Here is a 26,108-nt window from a genome sequence, read left to right as displayed (position 1 = left end):
AGCCAACAGGGCTGCACATGTGTGCATGTGTGCATGTATGGACGTTGTATCAGACCCCCTCTGTCCAAGGCAGGATGGGGGGCTCGGCTAGTGCTGGGACCATGGCTCAGGGTCAGGCTGCACTCTCTGCTGCTTGGGGTGGTTTAGTCTTGTCCCCGTGCGCAGCATTTCCAAGGAGTGCACTGCCTGGGCTGGAGAGAAGTGGGGCATCAGCCTGTCACCGCTAAACGCTGGGCTTTCCTTTGCAGGGGGCACAGATGGGAACTGTGTGTTGGGTCTGGGGCTGCAGCTCAAAGACCTCGCTCTGACGGCAGAGGGAAAGCCCTGAGAAAGAGGCACTGGGTCCGTGTGTCTGGGGTCCCCAGGGTGGAGCTGGCCCTTGAGGGTCCGCCCTGCCTGGGGTGGGGAGCCTGGCGCCTGGCGTGTTTTGCAGCCTCTTTCCCCACGGGCTGGGCCCTGCCAGCAACCCGTCGTGTGGGGCTTTTTTTTTCCCTTTTCCTCCAGCTCTGGCAGCCTCAATCGTTTCCTTGTCAAAACTTCCTGAGTGCCTGTTCCCAGCCCCCTCCTGCTCCTCCTCCTCTGCACATCGCGCCTCCCCAGTCCAGACCCCTCTTCCAGGCTGCGGCAGGGCTCGGGGCAGGGCAGGCTGGCCCCACGGCTGCTTCATGTCCCCCTGGCCGGGAGAGAAACAAGGGGGTCTCCGTATTTCTGCATCTCACCGTGCTCCCTGCATTGGGTGTGGCTCTGGTCCAGGGTGCAGGATGGGGTAAGTGCCCCGGGGTTGTTACTGTGGGGCAGAGATGCCCATAGGTCGAGGCAGACTCCTTCCCAGAGCCATGGTGGGATTGGAGGCTGTTTCCGAGGGGCTTTAGCTCGGGGCCTGGCATTGCCTGGTGGGGCCAGGTGCACGAGGGCATGGTGAGACTGGAGCAGGGGGACAGCACCCTGGCTTCTGGGGAAGCACCAAGATGAAGATCTGGGCTGTGCTGACCCCAGGGCCGGGGGGCAAGGAGTCATCTCCTGCTTTACCCCACAAGCTGCTCAGGCTCCCTGGTCCCGGGGAGGGGGTCAGGCAGGGAGCAGTGAGCTGTCAGCTCCCCCACTCCCCACACCCAGAGGAAGTGCAGCCACGCCTGGGACATGTCCAAGGAAGCGCGTGGGGCTGAGATAGCAGCTCCTCCCTGGCTTGGCCCTGGCCCTGGCATCTTCCTGGGGCAGATAGTCCTAAAGGGGAAGAGTGCTAGAACAGGGCTTTTCTTGTGGAAACAGGGAACCTGAGGCAGGGGCAGCCCCTGTCCTGTGTCCTAACCACTCTGCAACACTCCCGCCCAGAGCTGGGGAGGGTCCTGGTGCCTGGGACCCTGAGCGGGGAGTGTGGAGCTGCCGGAGCAGGGAGTGGGGGCTCCTGGGTCTGTCCTGGCTCAGGGATTGGGAAGGGAGTGGGGTTGAGGTCGGAGGCCTGGACTCTTGGGCTCTGTTCCCAGTTCTGATGCTGGAGCTGACGACAGTCGTTGCCCCATCACCGGGCCTCAGTTTCCTCATTAGGGCAGCACTAATTGTCCCAGGGGACTGCAGCGTGACTCCGATCACTGTTCCTCCCAGAGCTAGAGCCTGGGCTGCTGATCCAGACCTTCCCAAGCCATTATGTGACAAAGGCGTGACAGTATCCCATGGAAGCACTGATATCACTCCGGCCTGGCTTCATAGCCCAAGAATGCCAGGACCGCTCACCCGGCAGCGGGGACACCTCCCTGGGGAGCGGGATTGATGCTTATCTCTGCCTCTGACTTTTCCCCATCTCCCTGTCTGCTGGGCTGCTCCTTTGCAGCATTATTCTCTGCCTGGGACTGGAGGCCTCCAGGGTTTGGGTCTGGACACGGACCTGGCTCTGCTGCTAAGGGAGCAGACCTGTCATCACTCCTCTCTCCAGCCCGTGTGTCTGGCTGCTTTTCAGGGCTGTCTGTCCTGGGCCTGACAGAGGGGCTGATACAGGGGTTTGTCCTGCCCTAGATTTGTCCTTGTAACATGGCATTAGAAAGCAATGGGTTGACCTGGGGTGTTGGCTGTAGCCGTGTTGGTCTAAGGACATAGGCAGACCAGGTTCTTTGAGTGGGTGCTTTCAGACCTGAATGCTTGTAAAGAACTTTTTTCCAATTATTTTAGCTGGTCTAATAAAAGAGGTCACACCAAAACATCTTACCTTCCTTGGGTTGACCTGGTGCTCAGCTCCCCAGACTACAGGTCAACCCACCATAGGAATGCATGTAGTTGACCTGTAGTCCAGCTATCTCTGCACTGCAGCTGTGACCTGAGCCAGCTGGTCTGGGATTGGGCACTGAAGCTGGGCTGGGCACCCTTATGCAAAGGGAAACTGAGGCACAGGGCAAGGCCATGGCTTGCCCCAGGACGAGGTAGAGGTTTGCTAGGTCCTGGGCCATGGTTGCACCCCGACAGGCAGCCTGAGCTGCTGTTGGGGTCCCTGCTGTGAGCCAGGACCAGCAGCCCTCGAAGCTGGGAGTAGGCAGGGCCCAGAGCCTGTCCTGTCAGGAGCTCTCGGCCTGTCGATGCTAATGAAATCCCCTCCAGTGAGGGTCTTTAGCGCGGGCAGTAGGAACCTATTCATCACACTGCAAGGGCCGAGGAGCGGCTGTCTCTCTCCAGTGCTCCCTGCGCGCAGCAGGCAATCGATAGAGGCTGGGGGTTATAGTGTATTTAGCACTGGGCTTGACATGAGTGATGGGGACAGAGGGAAAGCGGGGGCCCTGCTTCTTCTCCATGCACAGCTCCCATCTCCCCCCTTCCCTCCTCCACAGACCACCAGCTCTTCCAGCCCAAGCTCCCTGCTCTGCCATGGGTGTGGTGAGTTGGCTGGGTTGGTCTTTGCAAGGGGAGGCACCTAACCTATGTGAGGGCACATCCACATGGGCACCAACCAGCCGCCCCCTTCGTCCCTTGGACCAGCTGCAGCCTGGGCCCGAGCAGGCCCCAGCGCCGTGCCCTGGGCCCGGCTGGAATAGGAGCTCTCGGCTCTGCCTGTCGTTGGATGTCGAGTTGGCCCCGGCGCTGCAGTGAGACGCCGGCTCTCCGGTTACTCGTCTGCGCTGGGAGCAGGGTTCCCAGGGAGGGGGGCGCGGAGGACAGCTCCGGAGCCGCGCTGGGGGCGGGGAGGTCTGGGTCCCAGCCTGTCGGCTTTAAGTTCGTTAGAGAATCTCCTGCGGTTCCCACCGGCGTTTCGCAGAGACAACGACTTCCCTGGCTCCGCTGGGTAGCTCCTGGCCTGTCTCCATCCAGCCTGGCATCTCCCCATCCATCTCCATGTGCTTTCCACTATCTACCCACCCCCTTGCTGTCTGTTCCCACACTCATCTCGGTCTCTCTCTCCTCTTTCTCTCCTCATCCCATCTCTATCCGCTTTCTCTGTCTCCATCCATCCATCCATCCCCACACAACCCTGGGTGCTCTGTGTCCACCCATCCATTTGCTCTATTGGCCCCATTCCCAGGGACCTCCTGTGAGCTACCCCAGGACAGCTGCATGTCTGTCCATCCTTATTCTGGTTTAATAGACATGCCTGTGCAAAACCAGCGGGCACTGCAGGGGCATACATGATCTGTGTCATCCTGTTTTGGGGGTCCTGTCTCCATCATCCTGGAGGAAGGGGTTTTGGGAGAGAGAGGCACGACCACCCCCTCCTGTCTCCCTTTGGTGCTTGTGGTTTGCAGAGGGGCCGTGCACAGCCATGTGTCACTGAGGCACATGCCAGGAGTGCACATGATGTGTTAGGGTGCACTGGGGACCCCAAGGCTTGTGGGGGCCATAGAGGCAGCTCTGGGGGTGCTACCTGGTCCCCAGGCACCATCCCTGTGCCAGCATCTCCCTGCTCTTTATTAGGAGCTTTACAGCAGCATCTCCTGCTAGGATTGGGGCCCCTTCCCCATTCTGGCTTCAGGCCTCGGGGCATTTGCCGCTCATGTGAGATGTCCAGGGCTCAAGCCAGTAATCCAGCCTCCTCCCCACTGGTCCTAGTTGATGGCCAGCCAGCAGCAGAGGCGTGATTTTGGCTGGGCCTGTCTTCCCCCAGCCCAGCCAGGCCTAGCCCAGCCCGGGCGGGCTTTATTGTGTCCATACAGCTCCATTGTCTGCCCCGTTGTGATGACTCCTCACTTTTCACTGCCAGAAAAATCTGTTTGTTTCCTATTATTCTGTCCTGGCTCAAGACGGTCTGTGTGCTCCCACTCCCCATGTGTGTGTAGGAAACATGTCGAGAGCCGTGTTATGGGAACAGGATCCTTGGGCTTCTCGGCCAGCTGGTTTTGGACTGGGTTTCTTTTTTTGGGGGATAGTAGATGGAAGAGGTGGACAGCAGTGCTTCTGTGCCAGGTGTCTCATAGCTGGGAGAGCGACAGGATCCACGTGCTGCCACGCTCCACCATCCCAGCCAAAGAAACAGCCTTGAGTCTTGCCCAGGCCTGGTGTTCACCCCCGTGATGCTATAAAATGGGCACGAGGAGTGAAAATAAAGCCAATTTCCTGGCAGGGGGAGTGCAGGGAGCTCAAGTGCAATGAGCCATGCCAGGGAGCACATACGGGGAAACTTTTGAAGTGGGTCGGATAGGTCCTGCCACTGGCCTTTTCCCACCGGAAACCACCGCTCCATCGTGCTCGGATTTTTCCATGGGAGTGTTTTGCTTCTGACATGATTTCAGGAGCTTTCTCCCTCCAGGAGAGTGAGCAGCCATATGGCAATGCTCAGTGTTTCCACCTCTGCTTGGCACCGGGTCGGAGGTGAGGCATCCTAATGTGCTCTGGAAAAGGGCGGTGGCTGGAAGGACATGTGGTTGGATGGGTCAGGAATGTGTGTATGAGCCCAGAAAGGGGTTTTTTTCCCCCTTGCAAACTTCACTCCAGAGGAAATTCTAAAAATGGTTGTTTTTGTTCCAGGACTGAGCAGATAGTAGGTTTCAAGCTGTTGGAGTTTCCCAGCTGTCAGCCAGCTCAGGATGCATGGATTTAGGATCAGCCAGGTGGCATCTTAGAAGCAGGAAGGTGCAAGGCCTTTGCGGCTCTTAGTGGTTCTACTCCCTATTGCACCCATGGGGAAACTGAGGCACAAGGTAGGGAAATGACTTGGCAGCAGTTGAGCTGCAAGATGGGAGCCCAGCTGGACAGACATGGGGCACCCCGTTCAGGCCCTGCTAGGGGAGAGGTGCCTTGCGCTGGGTGGTTGTGTGTTGCTAGTGGCTGCTGTGTGCCACCTCAGAGGTGGCCACACTTCAGCGCTAAATTAGAAGCCTCTCTCAATGCGGGGAGCTTGTTTGCGCCGTGGAGTGCTGATAGCCCTGCCTGGCCCCCGGGGAGTGGCAGGGAGCAAGGTAGGCTCCGCTTTTCCATTCACGAGGAAAAAGCCACTTGCTCGGAAGAGAGGCTGCAGCAATGGGCAGGAGCCACGCGGAGGAAGCGAGCGTCCATCCAGCTGCGCGGCGGGAAGTCTCTGTTTCCTCCTTCCTCCCACATGGGTTTATTAGAGGCCATAAAACACACGTCCCTGTAAACACCACGCAGGGCGCCTCTGGGGAGCTGTTACCCCATCAGGGGCACTGCAAAGCCGCAGGGAGGATGAATGGGCTTTGACTGCCTTGTTGCTCCCTGTCCTGGGCCTGGGCTAGAGGCTAAAGACCCCAAGCACTGCCCTGTGCTTGGGGTCCCTAGATATGCTGTTGGGGTCCAGATCCATGGTCCGGCAGCCCCCGAGAGCTGGGAATACATCCCAGAGGGTTCCTCACGTCTGACTGAGTTGGGATTTTCAGCTCTTCTCTACCAACTGACTGAGAACCTCTCCCAGACCCAGGACAGAACCCAGGAGTCCGGGGTCCCAGCCAAGGGCGACCCTCCATCTATAAGCATCAGTCATTCTTCTCTAGGACTTAGACTGCACCAGAAGAAACGGAGGTTGGAGATGAGGAGGACCTTTGGGACTCGGGGTGGTCAAACCTTGGGACAGGCTGTCCAGTGAGATGGTGGAGTCTCCATCCTGGGAAGTTTTCAAGAGCAGGTTGGACAGGCCCATGGCTGGAAGGATTGAGTCAGGGCTGATCCTGCCTTCAGCAAGGGGCTGGACTAGATGTGACCTTGTGAGGTCCCTATTTCCTATGATCCCACTCCTTCTCTGCTGGCTGGACTCCCCCAGTGCAGAGATGCACCATGGAAGCGATGTTGGGTGCTCCATGGCTCCCGCTGTGCTCTTCCCAGGACCGGGAATGTTCCCATGGATGTCTTCTACCCAAACAGACCTGGTTTGTTTTCAGAAGCCCAAGAGGTGCTTCTACCCGGGTATACCTACAACACCTAGACCAGTGGGAGCCTTCCACTTGGATGCATCTAGAACATTTGGCTCTATCCACATCGCTTATCTAGACCATTTGACTCCACTCATATCTTCTAGATCGATGTACCTAGACCATCTAGACCTGTGGGAGCCTTCCATTTGGAAGTACCTAGAGCATTTGTCTCTATCAGTATCACTTGCCATGTCTTCTACATGGATGTACCTAGAACATCCAGACCAGTGGGCGCCTTCCACTCAGACGTACCTTTAACATTTGGCTGTATCGATGTCAATTATCTAGAATATTTGATTCCACTCATATCTTCTACCTGGATGTACCTAGAGCATCTAGACCGGCGGGCGCCTTCCACTTGGATGTACCTAGAAAATTTGGCTCTGTCGGTTACCTAGAACATTTGACTACACCGAGGTCTTCTACATGGATGTACCTAGACCATGAAGACCCATGGGTGCTTCCACTTAGAGGTACCTAGAACATGCAGCTCTCCCAGCACCACTTAGGAAGATGCACCTAGAACATGCAGCTTCTCTTTGGCCGTACCTAGATTATTCAGTTCCTCGGGGCCCTGCACCCAGATGTAGCCAGGACATTTATCCTACATGGCTGTGCCTAGAATATCAGAGGCTGGGCTGAGTAGGTGAACGTGGACCCTTGTGATAGGCAGGTTGTTCCCACTAGCTTCAGTCATACCAGCATCCAGTCAGGGTCTCTTTAGCTGCAGATCTCCCGAGCTCCTTGCTGACCTTGCCTGACTGCAGTGATCTGGGCAGTGCCACAGTCTGTCCCTACCACTTCTTACTGCATCATTTATCTGTGCCTTGCTCTTGCACCCTCACTTCCTGGCCCAGCCTGATTACACGTTGTTCTGAACAGGCTGTTTTCCTATGATGACAAACAGACGCGTGATCTCCGGCTGGAGAACAAAGAGCGCGGCCTTCGTGTGCGACTGGGGGTGGTTTTGTTGGAGAAGCGCTAATAGGGACCGGGGCTCATTCTGCTCCATCCCTCCCCATTCTGGGAACCCGCATCGCAGCAACTCCGGGTCTCTAGACCAGCAAAGGGTGTCATGAAGCATGGCAATGGCAGGGGCCTGGGGAGCCAGAACTCCTGTGTTTGGGAGCCCGTCTGCTGACTCATCCTGCTGGGGGGTGATCAACAAAGAGCATAAGCCTGTCATGATGCTGAGCTTGTTCCTGTGCTGGCGACATGCAAAATACGATGGAACAGAAGGACCAACTAGTTTTGTGTCTGTAAATCTCTGGCCTGGGATGTCTTAGATGCAGCATCTGATCTCTGCAGTGTCAGGGTGAAACCCGGCCCCGAGGAATGCATTCATGTCAGGTTTCCCAGTGGGGTCTGGAGAGAGGGGGGCAGGATCTGGCCCCAGCCTGTGTGAGAATCTAATCAGGTTTCCCAGCACCTCCAACACTGGCGGCTAATGAAAACCATCTTTGCTCTCAGACTCGCCTCCCAGGGTGATTGCTGTGGTTGGGAGCTTGCCTCTGGGAGCAGAAGAACAACGGCTGCTGAGACAGCCGGAGCGGAGACAGGGAAATGGGAGACCTGCAGAGACTGGGACTGGTTTGAATAAGACTCATGCAGCTGGGAGTTGTGCCCGTGCAGCTCCGAGCGCACTGGGGCTTGCTCCCAGACTGGCCCATGAAGTCGAGGCTGCTCCTTCTCACCTCCTGGCTGTGCAGGGGGCTGCACGGTGGGTGCAGTGGTCACTTTAGGAATGTTTAAACACCTGAAATGCTTCCCTGCCATTGTCCGGTTTTTGTTGGCGTCCTGGCAGGGCCGAGAGCCCCACTGGCAGGGCAGGGTCTGCCTTTGCCCCAGCCCACCCTATGGAGTGACATCTGTGCTAGCTTGTACTGCAGCAGTGGGGCTGTGCTGGCTTCGGTGCCGGCTGGTATAAGCTGCCCCAGGGCTATGAGGCTGCACTAGGGTTCCCTGCCCAGGCTGGGCACAGCAAAACCAGGTCACGGGCACCCCAAGCTGGCACGGGCATTGCAAACCTCCATTTCCAGAGGACACCTTCCACTTGCAGCCCTGCTGTAATCATCACACAGCACTGCCAGAGCCAAGCCCCGGTGGTCATGGGCATGGGTCAGAGTTATCGGTCATGTTGCTGGTGGAGATCCACACCCCTGGGGAACTTGCCTTTGGCTCCTGCGCCTGCCGATATCATGGGTCTCTCCAGCTTGCTTCCTGCTTCAAGCTCCGGCATTGCCTGCTCATGGCATCAGTGATCATCTCAGCACTGCCAACTGTCAGGCTGAGCTTAAACACTAGGGATGTGGTTACATATTTCAACCCGTTTGGGATTGTGCAATGAATGCCGATGCCTCTCTGAGCTCCTGGCTCAGTTTGGTTGTAATTTTTTGGGATAGGGCCTGATGGTTTGAGCAGGATGCTGGAGTCCAGGACTCCGGGTCCATCCCAAGGCTTGTGTCCAGGTAGCTCTGTTGCTAGCCTAGGCCGCCAGGCTTCTGAGTTTGCTGTCTGGCTGGGACCAGAGCAGCCTTCCTCGGGGGTTTATTTCCCTTCTGGAGTTTTCCCTGGATTGGAGACCCCACAACTTGAGCCCTGGAGCCCTCCAGCCTCTCTCTCCAAGCCAATGATCTGGGGGCAGCAGCTCCCATCTCTGTGACATCTTGGCCAGGCCAGGGAGAGTCAGCTGCTCCTTCCCCACCCGCACATGCCATGGATGTTTGCGTGGGTTTGGGGAAACCAAAATCGGCCTCTCTTTCCCAACTGGGGGGCTGGGCCCTGGCAGCTGGAGTTGCGGCTACCCACACAGTGGGGCTGAGCGCGTGGCCCTGGAGACACCCAGAGCCTGTGGCTTTTCCCCGGCAGCAATGCCAGGGCTGCACATGGGGGTTTCGTGCTCCCAGCTGGAGATGCCAGGCTGGGGCCGGATGTTTGGAGAGCAAGCGGTTGGGACACCCAGCCCCAAAAACTGAAGGCCCGCAAGCCATAGGGCCCTCTAGCTAGTCCAGACCTGTGTATGCTGCTCCCAGGAGGGTTTTCTGCTTTCCTGGGAAGCTGCTGCCCCATCCTGTGGGTCATCATCCCATCCAAGGGTGCAGCTCCCCCTGACACAGCAGCTCTGAAGCAAGATTGTCTGAGTTCAGTCACCCTCCCTAGTGCAATATGGGTGCATACAAAGCGCCATTCTCCTCCCCTCTTTGGCACAGATGGTCCTGCGTGGCCTTGGGTGCATCCTCTGAGCTGGTGCAGAGTTGCTGCAGCTGGGGCCTTTATAGTCACTCACAAGCGGGGGAGGATGGTTAATGTCTCCTGGAGGGCTCGAACTTGGGCTGCCTTCCCCAGCCTCCCCCACTGCTGTGCGCATGGGGTAAGGGCAGGGATCCCCATGTGGCATTGTGAGGTCCCAATCCTTTTTTGCAAGGTCAGGATCCTTTTTTTCTGCCTGTTGCATGGGACGGAGCCTGGTTCCTGCCTCTGAGCTCCGCTGAGGTCCCTGAGTGGGGAAGCTAACTAGGAGCTGCCAGAGGATGCTGCAGCAGCTGGGCCTGGCCCGGGCTTGGGTTTGTCCCTTTGCAAGCTGTAGTGGGAGGCTGAGCTCTGAGAAGCCAGGAAAGGAGCCTCGGAGAAGAGGAGAAGTGTAGCCTGAGCGGCTCCTGGAGTTGCAGGGTATGGGGTAAGAGCATGTTAACCAGGGGCTGTGCTCAGAGCCTCCAGCTCTCCCATCCTTGGGTGGGGTCAGGGGTCGGAGGCACAGTCCTGGTGCAGCTACAGGATTGGGACTCCTCCTGGCACATCCCTCTCCATGGGAAGAGCAGGGACAGCACCAGTCTGGGAATCCCAGGGGGAGCAACTGCCTGTCCCAGCAGATCAGCAAACTGCTGGGAACAAGCTCGGGGCAAGGCTTCTAGGGCTCAGGGGCACGATGCACCTCGGCTTCACACTGCATGGCCACCTGATACAGGGTACCAGCTGTGTGCCCGGGTCTTGGCACACATGGCCAGAGCAGGCCTGGACTGCACGTGCCAGGGCTGTGCTCCACCCCACAGCTGGCCACGTGTCTGATTATTGACTGGGTCGATGTCCACACCGCCCTTGTCAGCAAAGACCCCTGTGCTTCATCCAGGCTGGGGCAGGGGTGCAACTTATGCAGGGTCCCAGTGTGCTCGTGGGGGCTCATCATGGGCATGTTACACATCTGTGCGCACTGTGCAGTGTGCAGCTGTGGGAGGCACATGTCCAAGGCCAGTGTGTCCTGGAGGGATATATACCACGGGGATGGTGGCTGAGTGTGTGTGCATGTGTGTGTGTGTAGCTGGGTTGTTTGTGAGCTGTGGGGTGTATTATCAGTATCAAGTATATATGTGTGGTCTGTGTGCATGGTGGTCAAGCGTGGATAGTGTGTGTGAAGAATGTGGAAGGGGTTGAATATGTGTGTGTTTGTGTGAGACAGAAGGGCTTAGAAGGAGTGTGTGTGTGTGTGCATGTGTGTGTGCACAGGTGTGTATGATAAGGGCTTAGAAGGAGCTATGTGTATGCATGTGTATGTGTGTGAGATAAGAAGGTGGAAGGGGTTGAGTGCATGTATGACTGCAGGTGGTTCTCAAGCAGGCGCGGTGTGTTTGGCACAGGTGTGTGCACCAAGAAGCAGTTGTGGCTTTTCTGAAAGTGTGCACATGTCTGCATTAGTGGGTGGCTGCAGCTGCGTGTATGTATACACGCGAGCACACATGTGCGCCTGTTTACCAGCATGTGTGCGAATGAGGGCCCCTGTGCGCCGGGCGAGTGAAGTCACGACATTTCCACTCAGGAAATGACTCAATTGCCAGTAAAAGGACTCGGATAGACCTAAAAACTCACAACCCTGGACAGGCCCTAGCGTCAGAAAGTCCTGTCGCCCGGCCCAGAGCAGGGCCTATGGGGTGGTCTGCACCGGGAGCAGGGGGCAGGGGGGCTGCCTGCTTGGCATCTGTGCCCCACCCTGCTCTGTGCCTCGGTTTCCCCTTTCTCCCTCCTGCTTGTTTACAGCAGGTGTCTCCTTTTCCTGGGCTAAATGAAGGCCTGATCCATAATGAGAGGGGGCAGCAGCAGGGGTGGGTTTCCCAGGGGTCTTTCGTCTGCTGGGAAAGGGACCAAGAGCCCTGGGTTCACCCCACCCTGCACCCACTTCGGGCTGGGTCCAGGCCAAACTGCACACCCAGGATAAGCAAAGCATTTATTATATTTTTAATCGGGGAGAAATAGGTGCTGTTTGATCCGTGGATGATGCACTTTGCCATCTGCACCTCCTTTGGCCAAGGTCTAGATCCTCCCGTGGGCGGGGTGCCCAGCCCGGTCTGTCCGGGTCTGTCTGGCACAGTTTTCCTGACGGCGGTGGATGCCACAGGAAGGCACCAAAAGGGAAAGGCAGGTGGGCTGTGGGTGCAGGATGGGGGACCTGGCTCCAGTCCCTCCTTGGTGGGGCTGGGAGAGGCTGGGATGCGGTGGGGACAGGGAGGCTGCGTCATCGTCGGTGGAACTAGGGGCACATGGCTTCCCAAGGAAGGGGAGGTAGTGGCTGACCCAGGAGGGGCTTTGCTTGCACATGCAAGGGGGCTCAGAGCTTGCAAAGTGCAGCAGCTCCCATGAGCGCGGACAGGATTGGGACCTGGGGAGGGAGCAGCCACCAGTGTCCATCCATCTATCCCTGTGCACTGCCTGCGTCTGTCCGTCCATCTATTTCCATATGTTCCCTTTGTCTGTCCATCTATTCCCATACTCTCTCTGTGTAGCTGTCCATCCATCTGTCCCCTATACACACCCTGTGTCTGTCCATCTGTCCAGCTAACCCTGTACACTCCTTGTGTTTGTCCACCCACCCACCAGGGGAAAATGCACACATGCAAATGGCATGCAAATGAATATGCCTACGCATGTACACCAGGGTTTCTTCTGGCCGCTGCAGCTGTGCTGCTGCCCGTAACTGGGCCAAATGCATATATGCAAAGGATATGCAAATGTGCACTCTCATGCATGCACGTCTGGCTCTCCTGGCCGCTGCAACCAGGCTGGGGCTGCGAGTTCCTGCCTGTAAGCAGGGAAATGCAAATATGCCAATGATATGCAAATAAACATGCACATGCATATATGTCCAGGTCTCCCCTGGCTACTGCAGACCCTCTTGGTGGCTGCGAGCTGCTGCCTGTAGCTGGAGCAAATACATATATGCAAATGACGTGCAAATTTATATGTATATGCATGAACACATGTAGCTGGAGCAAATGCATCCATGCAAATAGCATGCAAATAATCATGCTTTTGCATGCACACCTCAGTCTCTTCTGGCCGCTGTACGTGTGCTCCTACCTGTAGCCGGGGCAAATGCATATGTGCAAATGATATGCAAATGTGCATGCATGCCTGGGTCTGAGGGAGCAGGAGGGGAGCAGGGCCAGGTTGGGGCTGCACAGGTGGGGAAACTGAGGCTGGCAGGGGAGGAGAACCCCTGGCTTCAGCCCCTCCATCCACACACTGTTACTCAGTGGACTCCACAGCCCCTTGCTTCAGTTTCCCCCTTGCTGAGGGTGGGCTAGGAGCACAGCTGGGCGGTAGGAAGCCCCTGAGCAGGGCTGCAGCTCTGCCCCCACCATCCCCCCTCTTTGCTCTGTTCCCCCCAGGATGAAGCCACTGGCCCTCCTCTTCCTCAGCCTGCAGCTGCCCCTGGGCTGGGCCCTGAAGCCCAGCACCCCCCACGTTTGCAGCTACTGGGAAAGGTAAGAGCAGCTCTGCGGGCAGTGTGGGGAGCTCCATAACAGTTTCCAGTTGAATTTCCTTGGCTCCAGGAGCTGGGGCTTTTCAATCAGCCCTGGAGATTGTAAGGGTTCCTGGTAAAGCAGGAGAGGGGGGCGGTGCTGTGGCACCCGGGGATAGTGGGGCAGAGGGGGCAGGTAGGGACCCCAGGTGTTCAGGGCCCTACTCAGCGCTGGGTGGGACGCTGTGCTCTGCCCTGCAGCTTCACGGCGCCCACCAAGGAGTCATTTCTGCAGCCGCATGCCCAGGCCTCCCCGGAGCCCTGCGATGGAGCCAAGCCATGCACGCGGCACCGGTGAGCGCCCGTCCCCCCTTGTTCACAGGTCCTGTTGGTGCCTCACGGGGCAGCCCTGCCCCGCTCTGGCCCGAGGGTCTGACAGGCTGCCTCCCTGCAGGGTGGTGTACAAGACGGCATACCGGCAGGCCGTGAAAGTGGACTACCGCCGGCGCTACCAGTGCTGCCAGGGCTACTACGAGAGCAGAGACGCCTGCGTCCGTGAGTCTGGGGGCTAGGCGCTACTGGGGACTCCTGGGTTCCTGCTCTGAATTGCAACCCAGGGACCCCCATGCTGCTGCCCCCCATCATACCTCCTCTGTCCCCTGCCCAGCTGTGCCCTTCCCCTCCCCACATCCCTGGCCTGGAGCCAGTTTCCAGCTCTAAAGCCCAGGCTGGTGTGGGCTCATGTCCCACTGGACCCCTTTCAGTATCTCTGGGTGGTGCCCGCTTCATACTGGAGGGAAGAGTTTGTGGCCCGGGGCTGGGAGCTGGAGGCGGTTTTAGCAAGAAGAGCATTGGCTTCTGGGGCAGAGACCAGCCTCTGCCACCTCCTACCCCAGAAGTGGCTGCATTTTGGGATGCTGAAAGCTGTGGCTGGCATGGCATGGAGGGTAGGGGCTGCTCCCATCTGGGTCTTAGGCACTTGATGGACCTCCCCACTTCTCTCCGCAGCTCGCTGCACCTCAGAGTGCGTCCACGGGAGGTGCGTGGCACCTGACAAGTGCCAGTGTGAGCCGGGCTGGCGGGGTGCCGACTGCTCCAGCAGTGAGTACCAGGCTCTGTGCCCAGCCAGGGTGGGCACTGGGGCTCCTGCATCCCACTCCAAGCTCTGAGAAGGGGTGCAGGCATGAGGACTCACTGCAAAAACCATTGCAGGTCCAGCATCCAGGACTCCTGGGCTCTCTTTCTCTGTGCCTCAGTTTCCCCTGCTGCAATGAGGTACCATATAGGGTATGGGCTGTCCTCATTAACATGCCCGCTTCCCCCCCACAGGATGTGACCCTCACTTGTGGGGTCCCGACTGCCAGAGCCCCTGCACCTGCCTCAACGGGGCAACCTGCGACCCACTCTCCGGCGCCTGCCTCTGCCCGCCTGGCTACGAGGGCCTGCAGTGCGACGTGCCCTGCAAGCCGGGCACCTATGGTGCGGGCTGCCAGCTGCAATGCCAGTGTGAGCACGAGGCCCTCTGCGACCGCAAGACGGGTGCCTGCCTGTGCCCACCGGCGCTCACCGGTGCCCAGTGAGTGGGGCAGGGGAGAGGGGGCATGGTCTCCCTGCTACCCTGGGTAGATGCTAACCCCCATCTGCTTTGGTTTCTCCAGCTGTGAGTTGCCTTGTGCCAATGGCACGGAGGGGCAGCGCTGCCCAGAGCACTGCCCCTGCCAGCACGGGGGCATTTGCCACCCCCAGGACACCCAGCACTGCGTTTGCCCTCCGGGCTGGATGGTAGGTACCGAGGCAGGAGGCTCCACAGACATGTGCATGCCCCAGAGGCATCGGGATCCTTCCCTGACCCTCGTCTCCCCGCCACAGGGCACCATCTGCTCCCTGCCGTGCCCTGAGGGCCAGTTCGGCTCCGGCTGCCTGGGTGAGTGCGGCTGCTACAACGGGGGTGTGTGCGACCGGCTGCAGGGGCAGTGCCGCTGCGCGCCTGGCTACACTGGGGAACGGTGAGTAGGTGCTGACGGCAGGGGGCAGCTGACCCTCGTGCTGCTCTGGACTGTTGTTGAGGATCTTCAGTGCAAAGGGAAATCTCCTGCCCTCCCCTCAGCTGCTCTGTACCTCGGTTTCCCCTCCTTCCTGGCTTAGGGAGGCTGGATGTGGGGGATATCCCAGGAGCAGTGGGAGGGGGGGCAGTTTCCAGATGGAAAAGGCAGCAGGGCAGGAAGGAAGCACCGGCTGCTTCCAGCTCCACAGAGGGTAGTATGAACAATGGGGAGGAAAAAATACCCTCGGCCTCCCAACCCATCAGCCCGGGGGGAGGAGGGGAGGCGGGGTGAGCAGGAGGAACAGGGGGCTCGGACGTCTGGGTTCCCAGCTGATACAGAGCCAAAGTGCGGTCTCCGCTGAGGATGGGCACTGCTGCCTAGTGGTTAGATTAAGGGACCGGTGAATCAGGACTCCTGGGTTCTTTTTCTAGAGGCAGGGACTGGGGCTGGACTCCTGGCTTTTGGCGGGGAGGGTCACGACTGCTGGTGTGGGCCCGTGCCTCAGTTTCTCCATAGTTGCACATAGACAATTGCAGCCACCATGGGACACCCCAATCCCCCCATTAACCCCTTGCCTCCAGATGCCAGGAGCAGTGCCGCATCGGCTGGCATGGGCAGGACTGCAGCGAGGAGTGTGACTGTGCCAACGGTGGGCGCTGCTACCACATCAACGGAGCCTGCCTGTGTGAGTCCGGTTTCCACGGGGACCGGTGTGAGCAGCGACTCTGCCCGGAGGGGCTCTACGGCTTTGAGTGCAAGACCCGCTGCCTCTGCCACCCGCAGCATAGCCAGAGGTAGGGGCCGCAGGGGCAAAGCCACTGTGAATGGGATGGGTGGGCAATGCTGAGCATGGGGCATCTTGCACATGCATGTGTGAGCTTCATGCCCATGCACGTGCCAGTGCAATGCACCAGCACCCTGGTAGCCTGTTGGTGCAAGTAGGCTCCAAGTGAAGGAGTGCCCCCAGGGGCCTGAGGCAGGGTATACACCCCTGGAGACCTGCCCCTGACCCCACGTCTCTGCCCTGCAGCTGCCACTCGCTGACGGGAGAGTGCGTGTGCCAGGTGGGCTGGGCCGGGTTGCACTGCAATGAGACCTGCCCACCCGGTTCCCATGGCCCCGGCTGCCACGAGTCCTGCCTCTGCCTCCACGGGGGCACCTGTGACCCTGTCACGGGGCACTGCCGCTGCACCCCTGGCTACACGGTGAGTCCCGGGGGTGGGCTTCAGGCTGTGGGGCCGGATGCCTGGGTTCTTTCCCCAGCGGTAGGAGGGGAGTAGGGTGCAGTGGTTGAAGGGGACAGGGAGGGCAGCAGGACTCCTGGGTAGTTTCTTCAGCTCTGGGGAAGGAGAGTATGGGTGGTGGAGAGCATAGCTGAGTGGTTATAGCAGAGGAGGGACTGCTGAGGACACCTGGATTCTTTCCTGGGGATGGGAGGGCAGTGCAGCACAGTGATCAGAGCAGGGGGGGAATTGGTGGTTGATGCAGCCCAGGCTGAGGGGGTGCAAACCCTAACCTATGCCCATCCCCGTAGGGTGAACACTGTGAGCAGCCCTGCGCACCTGGCACCTTCGGGGAGGGCTGCGCTCGCACCTGCACCTGCCGGAATGCCTTCGCCTGCTCGCCACTGGATGGCTCCTGCCTCTGCAAGGAAGGTGTGACCCCCTGCCCTGCCCTGCCCTCGCCCCTCCCAGCTGTGCCTGGAAGGGGCCAGATGTGCAGGTGGGGCCAGATGGGCATTTGCCCCTGGCTCCACGCCTGACCTCTGCTCCTGCCTCCCTTGCAGGCTGGCACGGAGCAGCCTGCTCCAGCCCCTGCCCCACAGGCACCTGGGGCTCTGGTTGCAACAAGACCTGCCAGTGCGCCCACAGCAGCCGCTGCAGCCCCGTCAGTGGTGCCTGCTCCTGTGTGGCTGGCTGGCACGGCACCCGCTGCCAGGACCCATGCCCAGTGAGTCCCCTCGGTTGCGTCTGAGTTGCCGGGCACGTCGATCCATCTGTGCCACGGGGGTCTACTTGTGACCGTGCCATGGGACCCAACAGGGGTTGTGCCAGGTCCAGCACTCCTGAGGGCACCTGGGGTGAGGGGTGCCGGGGGTCTCAGCTGCTCTGCATGTATCTGTCTCCCCCACCAGATGGGCACGTATGGCACGGGCTGCAGCCAGAAGTGCAACTGTGTCCACGCCAATGGCTGCGATGCCACCACGGGGCAGTGCCACTGCCTGCCGGGGTGGACAGGTGAGGGGCGCTGGGATGGGTTGGGAGCTTGCAGGGCATAGTGGGGGGTGAGGACCCCACTGAACCTCCACCCATGGTGGTTCGTCTGCAGGGCCCAGCTGCAGCCTGGGCTGCCCTGATGGGTGGTGGGGCCAGAACTGCAGCCTGCCCTGCGCCTGCAAGAATGGAGCCACCTGCGCCCCCGATGACGGTGCCTGCAGCTGCACACCTGGCTACCGCGGCCCTGCCTGCCAGCGCCGTGAGTGCCAGGGCTGGGGTCCCATTGGGGGAGATCTGTGGGGCACCTGGGTGGGGTGGGTTGCCTGAGCTGAGACCTGGCCAGCTCGTAACGGCTGCCTGCCCCATGTCTCAGCCTGCCAGTCCGGGCGCTACGGAAAGAAGTGCGCAATACCCTGCCGGTGCTCCAACCACTCCATCTGCCAGCCTGTGGACGGTGCCTGCATCTGCTTCTCCGGATGGACCGGCGCCAACTGCTCCCAGCGTGAGTCCCCCGGCAAAAGCCTCGGGCTTCAGCCCCCCATGATCCTGGTCTGGTGGTCCCTGGCAGGAGCCCTACCTGCTGGCAGCAGCAGTAGGTCTCTTATCCTCATGGGGGGCAGGTGGTGCCGAGGGACACCCGAATGCCTGGGGTCTCTCTCCCAGGTCAGGGGAGGAGTGGGGTCCAGACTCCTGGGCTCTCTCTTGGCTCTAGCAGCGGAGCGGGGCTTAGGGGTCAGAGCCAGGGAAGTGTGGGACCCTGAACTTCCCCCAGCTCTCTTGGCGGTAGGGGCTGGGCTGTGAGGTCGAAGCTCCCAGCTGCAGCCCCCACCCCACTGCCCCCCACCGAGTCCCCGCTTCTGTCCCCCCAGCATGTCCAGCTGGCACCTTCGGGCTCCGATGTGTCCAGGCCTGCGACTGTCTCCACAATGGCACCTGCGAGCCTGCTACCGGGCATTGCCAGTGTGTGCCAGGCTGGACCGGCCCTCGCTGCGAGATGCGTGAGTAGTGCCCGGATGCCTGGGTTTTCTGCCTGGCTGTGGCAGGGGAATAGGGGGAGCGGCTGGAGATGGGGAAGGGTGGGAGCTGGGACTCCTGGGTTCCCTCTCACGGCTCCTGTCTCTCGCTGGTGCCCAGCGGACCCTGAGCACCCGCTCACAGTGGAGCCCACGCCTCCGGCAGGCTACAGCTCCCTGGGCGCCATCATCGGCATCGTGGTCCTGGCCACCCTGCTGCTGGTGCTGGCTGTACTCTTCCTTTATTACCGGCACCGGCAGAAGGGCAAGGAGGGCCGGCCCCTGGCTGCAGCCTACACCGTGGGCCGACCTGGCAGCTCTGAATACGTCGTACCAGGTGAGGCTGGGGCAGCCATCCCCGTGGCACGGCCTGGACTGCGGCTTGGAGCCCAGACACCTGGGTTTTCCCCCTGCTCTGGGAGGGGAGGGATGGTTAGTGGTTAGAGCCGCGGGCTGGGGATGACCCGTCTCTCCCCGACGCAGATGTCCCACCCAGCTACACCCACTACTACTCCAACCCCAGCTACCACACGCTGTCACAGTGCACCCGCACGCCCCCGCCCCCTGGCACCCAGGACCGGGCCAGCTCCCTCAAGGTAAGGCCTGGCACTGGGCACGGCACTGCCCCGGGGAAGCTTGCAGCCTTGGGGCACGCTGACCCTGGCTGCCATCTCGGTGACAGGTGCCCGGGCCCCAGATGTTCTCCAGCATGAAGGAGCGTGAGGGCCCAGCAGGCTATGGCCCCAAGGGCAACGCTACACTGCCAGCGGACTGGAAGCATCACACGCCGGCGCTGAGCCCCTGGGACCGGGGTAAGCCTGGCTGGATCGGGCCGTCCTGCTGCAAGGCAGTGCGACCCAGGGGTTAGCTCTGGACTGCTGGGTTCTTTGCCCAGCGCTGGATGGGCGAGAGCAAGGTGTAGCAGGTAGACTCGGACGCCTGGGTTCCTCTCCAGGGCTGGGAGCAGGCCAGGGCATGGGGCAGGGGGCTCGGACACACGGGCTCCCCTCCTGGCTCTGGAGGGAAGCAGGGGGCTAGTGCACGGAGCAAGGGGCCCGGGCGCCTGGGTTCCCCTTCCAGTCCTGGGGTGCCTACGTGCCCGCAGCCCCTCTCTTTCCCTTGCAGGGGGCAGCCCCATGGATCGCAGCTACAGCTACAGCTACAGCAACGGCCTGAGGCACTTCTACAGCAAAGGTACCTGTCTGGGGGTGCCCAAACCCCCTCGGCGCTGGGCTGGGAGTGGATGTTGCAAGCCCCTGTCCCCCCCTGCAAGCCAGCAACCTGGTCCCCGGCCCAGACCGAGCCGTCCCGTCCCGTGTGCCCCCAGACTGCGTGCGGGACGCGTCGCGGGGCAGCGACAGCTCGCTGGGCAGCGAGAACCCCTACGCCACCATCAAGGACCTGCCGGTGCTGCTGGCCAAGGCGCCCGAGGGCAGCTACATGGAGATGAAGTCGCCTGCGTGCCGTGAGACGTCCTACACCGAGATCGGGTGCTCGGAGCCGGCGCCGGACACGCCGCAGCCCCACGGTACAGTCCGGCCCCCTCCAGCGCATGGGCAAGCCAGGTGGAGCAGGGCACTGACCCCCGTCTCTCCCCTTGCAGGGCCGGGCCCCGGGAGCGCGGAGGGCGCCGCAGTGCCCCCCGGCCACTACGACTCGCCCAAGAACAGCCACATCCCGAGCCACTACGACGTGCCGCCCGTGCGCCACTACCCACCCTCGCCCCCGCTGCGCCGCCAGCACCGCTGACCCCTGCCCGCCCCGGGCCCCCATCCTCCCGGACCCAGCCGCTGGCCCGAAACTGGACTCTGTGCCGCGGCCCCCAGGACTGACTGGGCGAGGGGCAGCATCAGACTGGCAGGGCGCCCGGCGGGGGACGGGGGTCCTGGGAGCCGTGCCCCCTCCGGGCGAAGTGTGTGTGTGGGGGGGAGGGAGGGGGTTGCCCATGTGTAAATAAAGATGCCTGTGGTTTGTAGCGGTGCCTGGCTCGACCCCAACCCCAAGTCCCCCTGCCCACCCCAGAGACCCCCTAAACCATGCCCCCCCGGAGTGGTCATGCAGACAGGACCCCCCGCAGGCTGCCCCCTGCCCCCACTTTATTGGTGTGTGGGGAGGGGGTCAGGGGAGGGGCAACCCCGCAGTGCCCGCCTCCCATTGCCGTGGTGCACGCCCCCACCGCGGTGCCGCAGCGCCCCCTGGCGGCCCCCCCCGCTGGCCCCGCCCCCGCGTTGCCAGGGCGACGGACGCGGCTCAGCCGGGAGGCGGAGGGCAGGTCGGGGCGCGGGGGAGGGGGATTTTTTTTGGGGGGGGGCAGGAGCAGCGACCCCCCAGGAGCGGATTTCCGACCCTCCCTGAACGGAAATCCCCTCCCCCCACCGGAAACCCCCCCGAAAATCCTCCCCCGCATCCTGCGGACCCCCCCAAACACCCTTCCCCCACCTGTCACTGATCCCCCCACCTCAAAACCCCCTCCCCATTCTTTGACCCCCCCTTCACCTGGACTGACCCCTTGCACAGACCCCCCCAGTACCCCCCAGCTGGAGACCCCTGCCCCCCCCAGCCCCAGCTGCCCCCCCCAGCCCCAAATGTAACTGCTCTCCTGTTCCCAGGGCTTGTTGGGGGGAGGGGCAGAAGGGTCACTGGGTTTTGGGGAGGGGGTGGGGGCATGACCAGCGCGGTGCCGTGGCAGGGCCCAGGCGTGGGCGCCATGGGCAAGAAGAGCGAGCGGGCGGCCAAGGAGCGGGCGGCCGCCATCGCCCTCGAGGAGGAGGCCAAGAGCGCGGCGCGGCACAGCGACGGTGCGGTCACGGGGCCGGGGTGATGCACGGGCAGGGCTGGTGGGGTCAAGGGCAGGGGTAACAACCGTGCCCCCCCGGCAGAGGAGTACCAGTGCACGGGGCTGCTGGAGCAGGACTTCCCGGAGCTGTGCGCCCGCGCCGGGCTCACCTACATCCCCCGCGTCACCGTGCGCCCGCGCGCCGTCTCGCTGCCGGGTGAGCAGGGCAGGCCGGGCCAGGCTCCCCCCCCACCAGCGCTCTGCCCGCCTGCAGCTACACTGGGCGCTGGGGCTGGGGTCCGGGGGGCTCTCAGGGCTGGGAGCACTGTGGAGGACCTGGGGAGCAAGGCCAGGGGCAGGGAGGCAGAACAGGGCCTGGATCTGGGGCTGCTTTGGTGATGGGTCAAAGCCAAACTGGCTCCCAGAGAAGCGGAGGGTCCCGGAGGAGGCTGGCTGCCGCGGTGCTGGATCCAGCTCTGCCTCCGTTCCACCCTGCAGAGGAGCCAGAGGCCGCGGAGGGCCAGGCCAGCGCCACCCACATCCAGAGCAAGTACGCTTACTTCCGGCCCCGCATCCAGACCGAGCTGGAGCTCGACGACCCCAAGAGTGTCCGCGAGGTCTTCATGCGAGGTGAGCGGGCTGCTCAAGGGTGCTGGGAATGCCACCTAGCTCTAGCCCCGGGCCGTGCTGCTGGGAACTGGCTGGAAGCTCCCTGATGCTGCGGCAGGAGTGCATGGGGCTGGCCCGGGGATGGGGAGCCCCAACACTGTCCCCACCACGGACCTGGGCCTTCAGCCGTTTCAGCTGCTGCTCCAGGCTGCACCGGGCTGGGTGGTCTCTGTGCCTTGCTGTCCCCAGGCTCCTGGGCTGTGTGACCGCAGCAACCAGGTGTTGCATGAAGCCGGCATCAGGAGCCTCCCTGGCCCACACTGGACAGGCCCTTAGCACACGAGAGCTGCCAGATACTGGGTCAGACCATAGGTCTGTCTTGCCCAGTCGCCCCTCAATAGCTCCAAACAGGTATCCACCTGCTTTTGAACTTGGTTAAGCCCTCAGCTTCCACGTTCCCAGCCCAGGTGGTGGGTACTGGCGGTGGGTGGATGGAGGCAGCAGCAGCCTGACTGCTGCCCACCTCCCATGACCTGTAGCCTTGTTCTGCCTCTGGCAGGTTGGAAGATTGAAGACAAGATGCTGGGCATCTTCAGCAAGTGCCTGCCTGCCCTGGGCAACCTGCAGGCTCTGCAGTGAGTGCACTGAGGGGCACGAGCTGTGGGGCAGGGCCCCGAGATGTGCCCCTGGCACCAGGTCTGGCTTAGCAGAGACCTGGCCCGGCCCAGGGGTTGTGGGCGTGACAGTCAGGCTGGGCCCCTCTTCCAGCACATGGGGCTGGGAGGGGAGCTGAGGTGGGTGATCAGTAGGGCAGGGAGCCAGGAGACCTGGCTTGCCCCTGCCTTACCTGGGGTGAGTCTCCACCTCGCTGGCTGCCTCAGTTTCCCTCACTAAGGCTAGCATCACTGGACTGGTTGCCTCATAGGCTTAACATGGCTGCTGTGCCTCCCTCTGCAGCCTCTGGAAAGTTGGCCTGACGGACCTCTTGCTGTCGTCGCTTGTTAGCATCTTTCCCAGCTGCCCCAACCTCAAGTGAGTGCAAGGCAGGCACAGGGCGGGGGTCTTCATGGAAGGCAATGAACCTCTTACTAATTACCAAGACAAACCAAAGGGTTATGGTGCTGTAGCCTGCAGCTCTTGGCACCCGAGGGCTCTGACGGGCCCAGGGGATAGCTGGTCCCTCCATCCCTGGAAGCTCACAGTGGGGGCAGCTCATCACCGAGGTGGCCACAGTCTGGGCAGCTTCTGTTCTCCCTGCAGGACTCTGTCTCTGGAAGGGAACCCGCTGCCTGAGGGCTCCTTCTACAAACTGATCCCCGAGGACAGCACGTGAGGCCGGGACAGGACTGGGGGAGGGCATGGGCTGGACCCTGTGGGGCCTTGGCCCCTGGGGTCCTGCGGGGTTGTCCCAAGATAGGGGTCACGCCCCTCTTTCCCCTTCCCCATACCTACTGAGATACGGAGTTACAAGGAAACCCCCCGTACTAGGCTGGGCTGGGGGAGCAGGGCTGATGGCACTCCCATCCGATCCCGCAGGCTTGCACACGTGTCGCTGCGCAACAACAGCATTGACGACGCGGCTGCCTGGCAGCTGGGCCAGGCGCTGTCCACCCTGACGACTGCCAACCGCAGCCTGGTCTCGCTCACCCTCAGCTTCAACCACATCGGGGATGTGGGGGCCGACCACATAGCCCAGGTGAGGGGTTTGGAAGGGTAGGGGGGTAAGGCCAGGTCTGCTGGGGGCATGGGCTCTTGCAGGCTGACACCCTCCATCCTCGTCCATCCAGGGCTTGCGGCTCAATCGCTCACTGCTGTCCCTGTCACTGGCGCACAACCGGATCAGGGACGAGGGCGCAGCCAGGCTTGCTGAAGTGAGTCCAGCAGCGGGCATCTCAATCTCCTACTGCCTCCCTGCCTTGCAGCACTGGAGGTGGGTTTCAGGCCTGATTGCCTTTATTCTGTGCCAGGTGCTGGGGCCTTTCGCCCTGACACACACCGAGGTGGTGGAGAGGAGACGGCTTCTGCTGGAGAAGGAGTCCCAGGAGCGCTCCCGGGTGGTGAGGATGCTGCCAGGCCCCTGGTGCCAGCAGGTCATTTGGGCCTGCCCCATGGGTCGGCGTGTGGGGGGGCAGTCCAGCGCTCCACCCTGAAACCTTCTCTTCCCTCCTTGCAGAGACATGAGGTCAAAGCCGACCGCCCCTCCAGCCTGGTCAGCAACACGACCATCGACAAGCTGCAGCCCACCAAGCAGGGCAAGAACATGGCCAAGAAGAAAGTGAGGATGGGCACAGGGTGGGGGGGAGAACAAGGCAGGGCACAGCCCCCAGCCTGCCGGCCCCCCGCTACAGGCCGTGCCCTTGTTCCAGGAGCCGCAGAAGAAGGAGGAGCGGGGACAGGTGGGCAGCCCCAGCCTTGGTGGGGTCCCAAGTGGCCCAGCCTTCACGACGGCCAAAAAGGAAGACGTGAAGCAGGCCAAGAAGAGTAGGAATCGTGAGGGGGAAGCCTGGGCCGTGGCTCTCAGCCCCTTGGGAGAGCACAGGGTGGGGGGTTTGTAACCCCCTGCTGCCAGCCTGGTGTGTAGGGGGGGTTTGGCCGGGTGCTCACGTGGCAATGGGCCACATCTCCTTGCAGCGCTCACCACCCCGGAGCAGAAGATCGTGCGTGGGAAAGGTGCCAAATCTGGCAACAAGGAGAAGCGCAACCAGCCACTGGAGCCGGAGGTGAGTGGGCCCTGCCCAGCCTGACACCGTGGTCCTGGCCTCCCTCTTCAGCCTGGGACAGACCCAGTCCAGGCCTGGGGGCATTAGGAGCTGGGCAGAGCAGAGGGCACCGCCGCTATGGCCCCATGACCTGCTTCCTGCTGCACCCAGGTGCCAGAGCTTACTGAGATCATGAACCCGCTGCTGGAGCAGGCTGAGCACCGCGAGGGGAAGGTTTTCCTGCCGGGCAACCACGTGCTCATCAACCTCAACCTCACCCGTGAGTCCTGGGGGTACGGGGCCCAGCTGGCTGTGTCCCCCCATCAAGCAGCCTGTGTGGAGTAGGGTGGGGGGTCCCAGCTGGGACCCATCCTGGGCCAGGCTCTTTCCTTGTACTGGGGGATCTACAACCCCCAGCTCCTTCCAGGGTGCCCGCCAGACCCTGACCACCCCCTCCCCAACTACCCAGGCAACCAGATCACGGAGCAGGGCCTGCGAGCCTTCCTGGCTGCCGTGGAAAGCCAGCAGCAGCAGTGGAGCAAGGCTGGCGCGGGAGCCAAGGGGCAGACAGGGCTGCTCCGCCTGTCTCTGGGGGTAAGTCCTGCCCCATGCTGCATGGGCACTACCTCCGGGCCTGGTGCCCCCAAGGCCAGAAGCTGCAGCACACCCCCCCGCTTCTGTCGCCCTCGCAGAAGAACCACTTCCCAGCCGAGAGCGAGACCTTTGCCCGCATCCAGGAACTGATGCTGCCGCGCGACCCCCTCGCCAAGCAAGGCCCCAAGGATGAGGAGCAGTCTGTGCCCACATAGGGGAGGTGCCGGCAGCCCCAGGACTGTCCCCAGGCTGCCCTGTGGGGGACCTGCAGGAGGAAGAACCACGCGTGAAAGAACAACTCGCTTTGCTCTTTTCTTTAAAAAAAAAATTCTTTACCATCGAAAGGAGGAAAATCCAACAGATTATACACCCTGCGCCGGCCCCCGCACCGCAAACAGGGGGAGGGAGCACAGCAAGGCCATGCAGAAGCTGATGGCAATGTGGAGGGCACAGGGCACTTCCCGCCAGCTCTGCACCCCCTGACCCAGGGCCTGGCAGGGGCAGCAGGGCCAACCCTCACCCCGGGTTGTTCAGGGGGTGCATGGGGCTCTGCTACCCCCGAACACAGGGCAAAGGATGGGGAAGGGGGCAGCGTCCGCCTGCGCTGCGGCTCCGGGCACATCTAGTGGTGGGTGTTGCGGCCGCGCGGTGCCCGGATGGGGAGGGGGCAACGGTGCCGGCCTTGGGGGGGGGGCATGGTGCTATTTACAAGAACCCAATGCACATACATACATACATACATATTTATATCCAACAGCAGGGGGGTAGGGGCCGGACGCCATGGGGCCTCAGCACGGGGACAAGAACAAAGTGCATTTCCAGGCTGCCCCCAACCTGCCCCGGCAGTGGCCGCAGTCCCAAGATGCGGCAGAGGGGGGCACAGACAGTCTGGGAGGGGGGCGGTGGGCAGCATGCGGGGGAGAGGGGGGCAGGGAGGTGCCCCTGACCCCCGGTTCCAGTTCTCTGAGCTCCCCGCTCTGGCTCCCCCTGCCGCTGCATGGCCCCCGGGGGGTGGGGGCAGCTCCAGCTCCCGAGCGTCCCGCTCAAGGGGGTCTCACCGAGGGTCCTCACAGCCTGGAACACACATG

The 26,108-nt window shown here is 61.6% G+C and overlaps 3 protein-coding genes across 12 annotated transcripts in view; 2 read left to right on the top strand and 1 right to left on the bottom strand.

The window, feature by feature from the left end:
• Nucleotides 1-587: 587 nt before the first annotated feature.
• Nucleotides 588-20,317, top strand: PEAR1 (platelet endothelial aggregation receptor 1). The gene is made up of 22 exons (XM_014597713.3): nt 588-766; nt 12,995-13,090; nt 13,330-13,422; nt 13,523-13,623; nt 14,077-14,169; nt 14,398-14,644; nt 14,727-14,850; nt 14,938-15,074; nt 15,695-15,907; nt 16,144-16,318; nt 16,648-16,768; nt 16,900-17,063; nt 17,248-17,350; nt 17,442-17,588; nt 17,703-17,831; nt 18,199-18,327; nt 18,464-18,679; nt 18,826-18,938; nt 19,025-19,154; nt 19,468-19,536; nt 19,670-19,870; nt 19,946-20,317. The coding sequence occupies exons 1-22, from the start codon at nt 666-668 to the stop codon at nt 20,089-20,091; spliced, it is 3,048 nt and encodes a 1,015-aa protein (XP_014453199.2). The 5' UTR covers nt 588-665; the 3' UTR covers nt 20,092-20,317.
• Nucleotides 20,302-25,364, top strand: LRRC71 (leucine rich repeat containing 71). 4 transcript variants are annotated; one of them, XM_059718846.1, is made up of 16 exons: nt 20,572-20,614; nt 21,032-21,140; nt 21,222-21,335; nt 21,617-21,748; nt 22,287-22,362; nt 22,685-22,759; nt 22,988-23,056; nt 23,264-23,423; nt 23,515-23,598; nt 23,695-23,817; nt 23,901-24,002; nt 24,094-24,208; nt 24,359-24,447; nt 24,598-24,706; nt 24,896-25,020; nt 25,119-25,364. In XM_059718846.1, the coding sequence occupies exons 2-16, from the start codon at nt 21,050-21,052 to the stop codon at nt 25,233-25,235; spliced, it is 1,581 nt and encodes a 526-aa protein (XP_059574829.1). In that variant the 5' UTR covers nt 20,572-20,614; nt 21,032-21,049; the 3' UTR covers nt 25,236-25,364. The 4 variants fall into 4 exon arrangements, with proteins under 4 accessions (XP_059574828.1, XP_059574827.1, XP_059574830.1 ...); XM_059718845.1 differs by lacking the exon at nt 22,287-22,362 and having other exon boundaries at nt 20,302-20,614; nt 23,695-23,784; XM_059718844.1 differs by lacking the exon at nt 22,287-22,362 and having other exon boundaries at nt 20,302-20,614.
• The window catches only part of ARHGEF11 (Rho guanine nucleotide exchange factor 11), a 39,772-nt gene continuing 38,983 nt past the window's right edge, over nt 25,320-26,108 (bottom strand). For all 7 annotated transcript variants that reach the window (XM_059718836.1, XM_059718842.1, XM_059718838.1 and 4 more), the window contains one exon: nt 25,320-26,094. In XM_059718836.1, coding sequence (XP_059574819.1) covers nt 26,075-26,094 — 20 coding nt within the window. In that variant the 3' untranslated portion in view covers nt 25,320-26,074. The remainder of the gene's footprint in view (nt 26,095-26,108) is intronic.

The sequence above is a fragment of the Alligator mississippiensis genome, chromosome 15, assembly GCF_030867095.1.
Source record: "Alligator mississippiensis isolate rAllMis1 chromosome 15, rAllMis1, whole genome shotgun sequence".
NCBI classification, from domain to species: domain Eukaryota; kingdom Metazoa; phylum Chordata; order Crocodylia; family Alligatoridae; genus Alligator; species Alligator mississippiensis.
Note: the sequence above shows the minus strand (reverse complement) of the source record. Positions and strands in the feature narration are given on the sequence as shown.

Coding starts and splice junctions, on each gene's coding strand:
- LRRC71 (XM_059718844.1), top strand. CDS start 20,302: ATGCCTGTGGTTTGTAGCGGTGCCTGGCTCGACCCCAACCCCAAGTCC. Junction 23,818..23,900: donor CAGGCCCCTGGTGCCAGCAG/GTCATTTGGGCC, acceptor CCCTCCTTGCAG/AGACATGAGGTCAAAGCCGA. Junction 24,707..24,895: donor CATCAACCTCAACCTCACCC/GTGAGTCCTGGG, acceptor CCAACTACCCAG/GCAACCAGATCACGGAGCAG.
- PEAR1 (XM_014597713.3), top strand. CDS start 666: ATGTCCCCCTGGCCGGGAGAGAAACAAGGGGGTCTCCGTATTTCTGCA. Junction 15,075..15,694: donor CCTGGCTACACTGGGGAACG/GTGAGTAGGTGC, acceptor CCTTGCCTCCAG/ATGCCAGGAGCAGTGCCGCA. Junction 17,832..18,198: donor CGGCGCCAACTGCTCCCAGC/GTGAGTCCCCCG, acceptor CTGTCCCCCCAG/CATGTCCAGCTGGCACCTTC.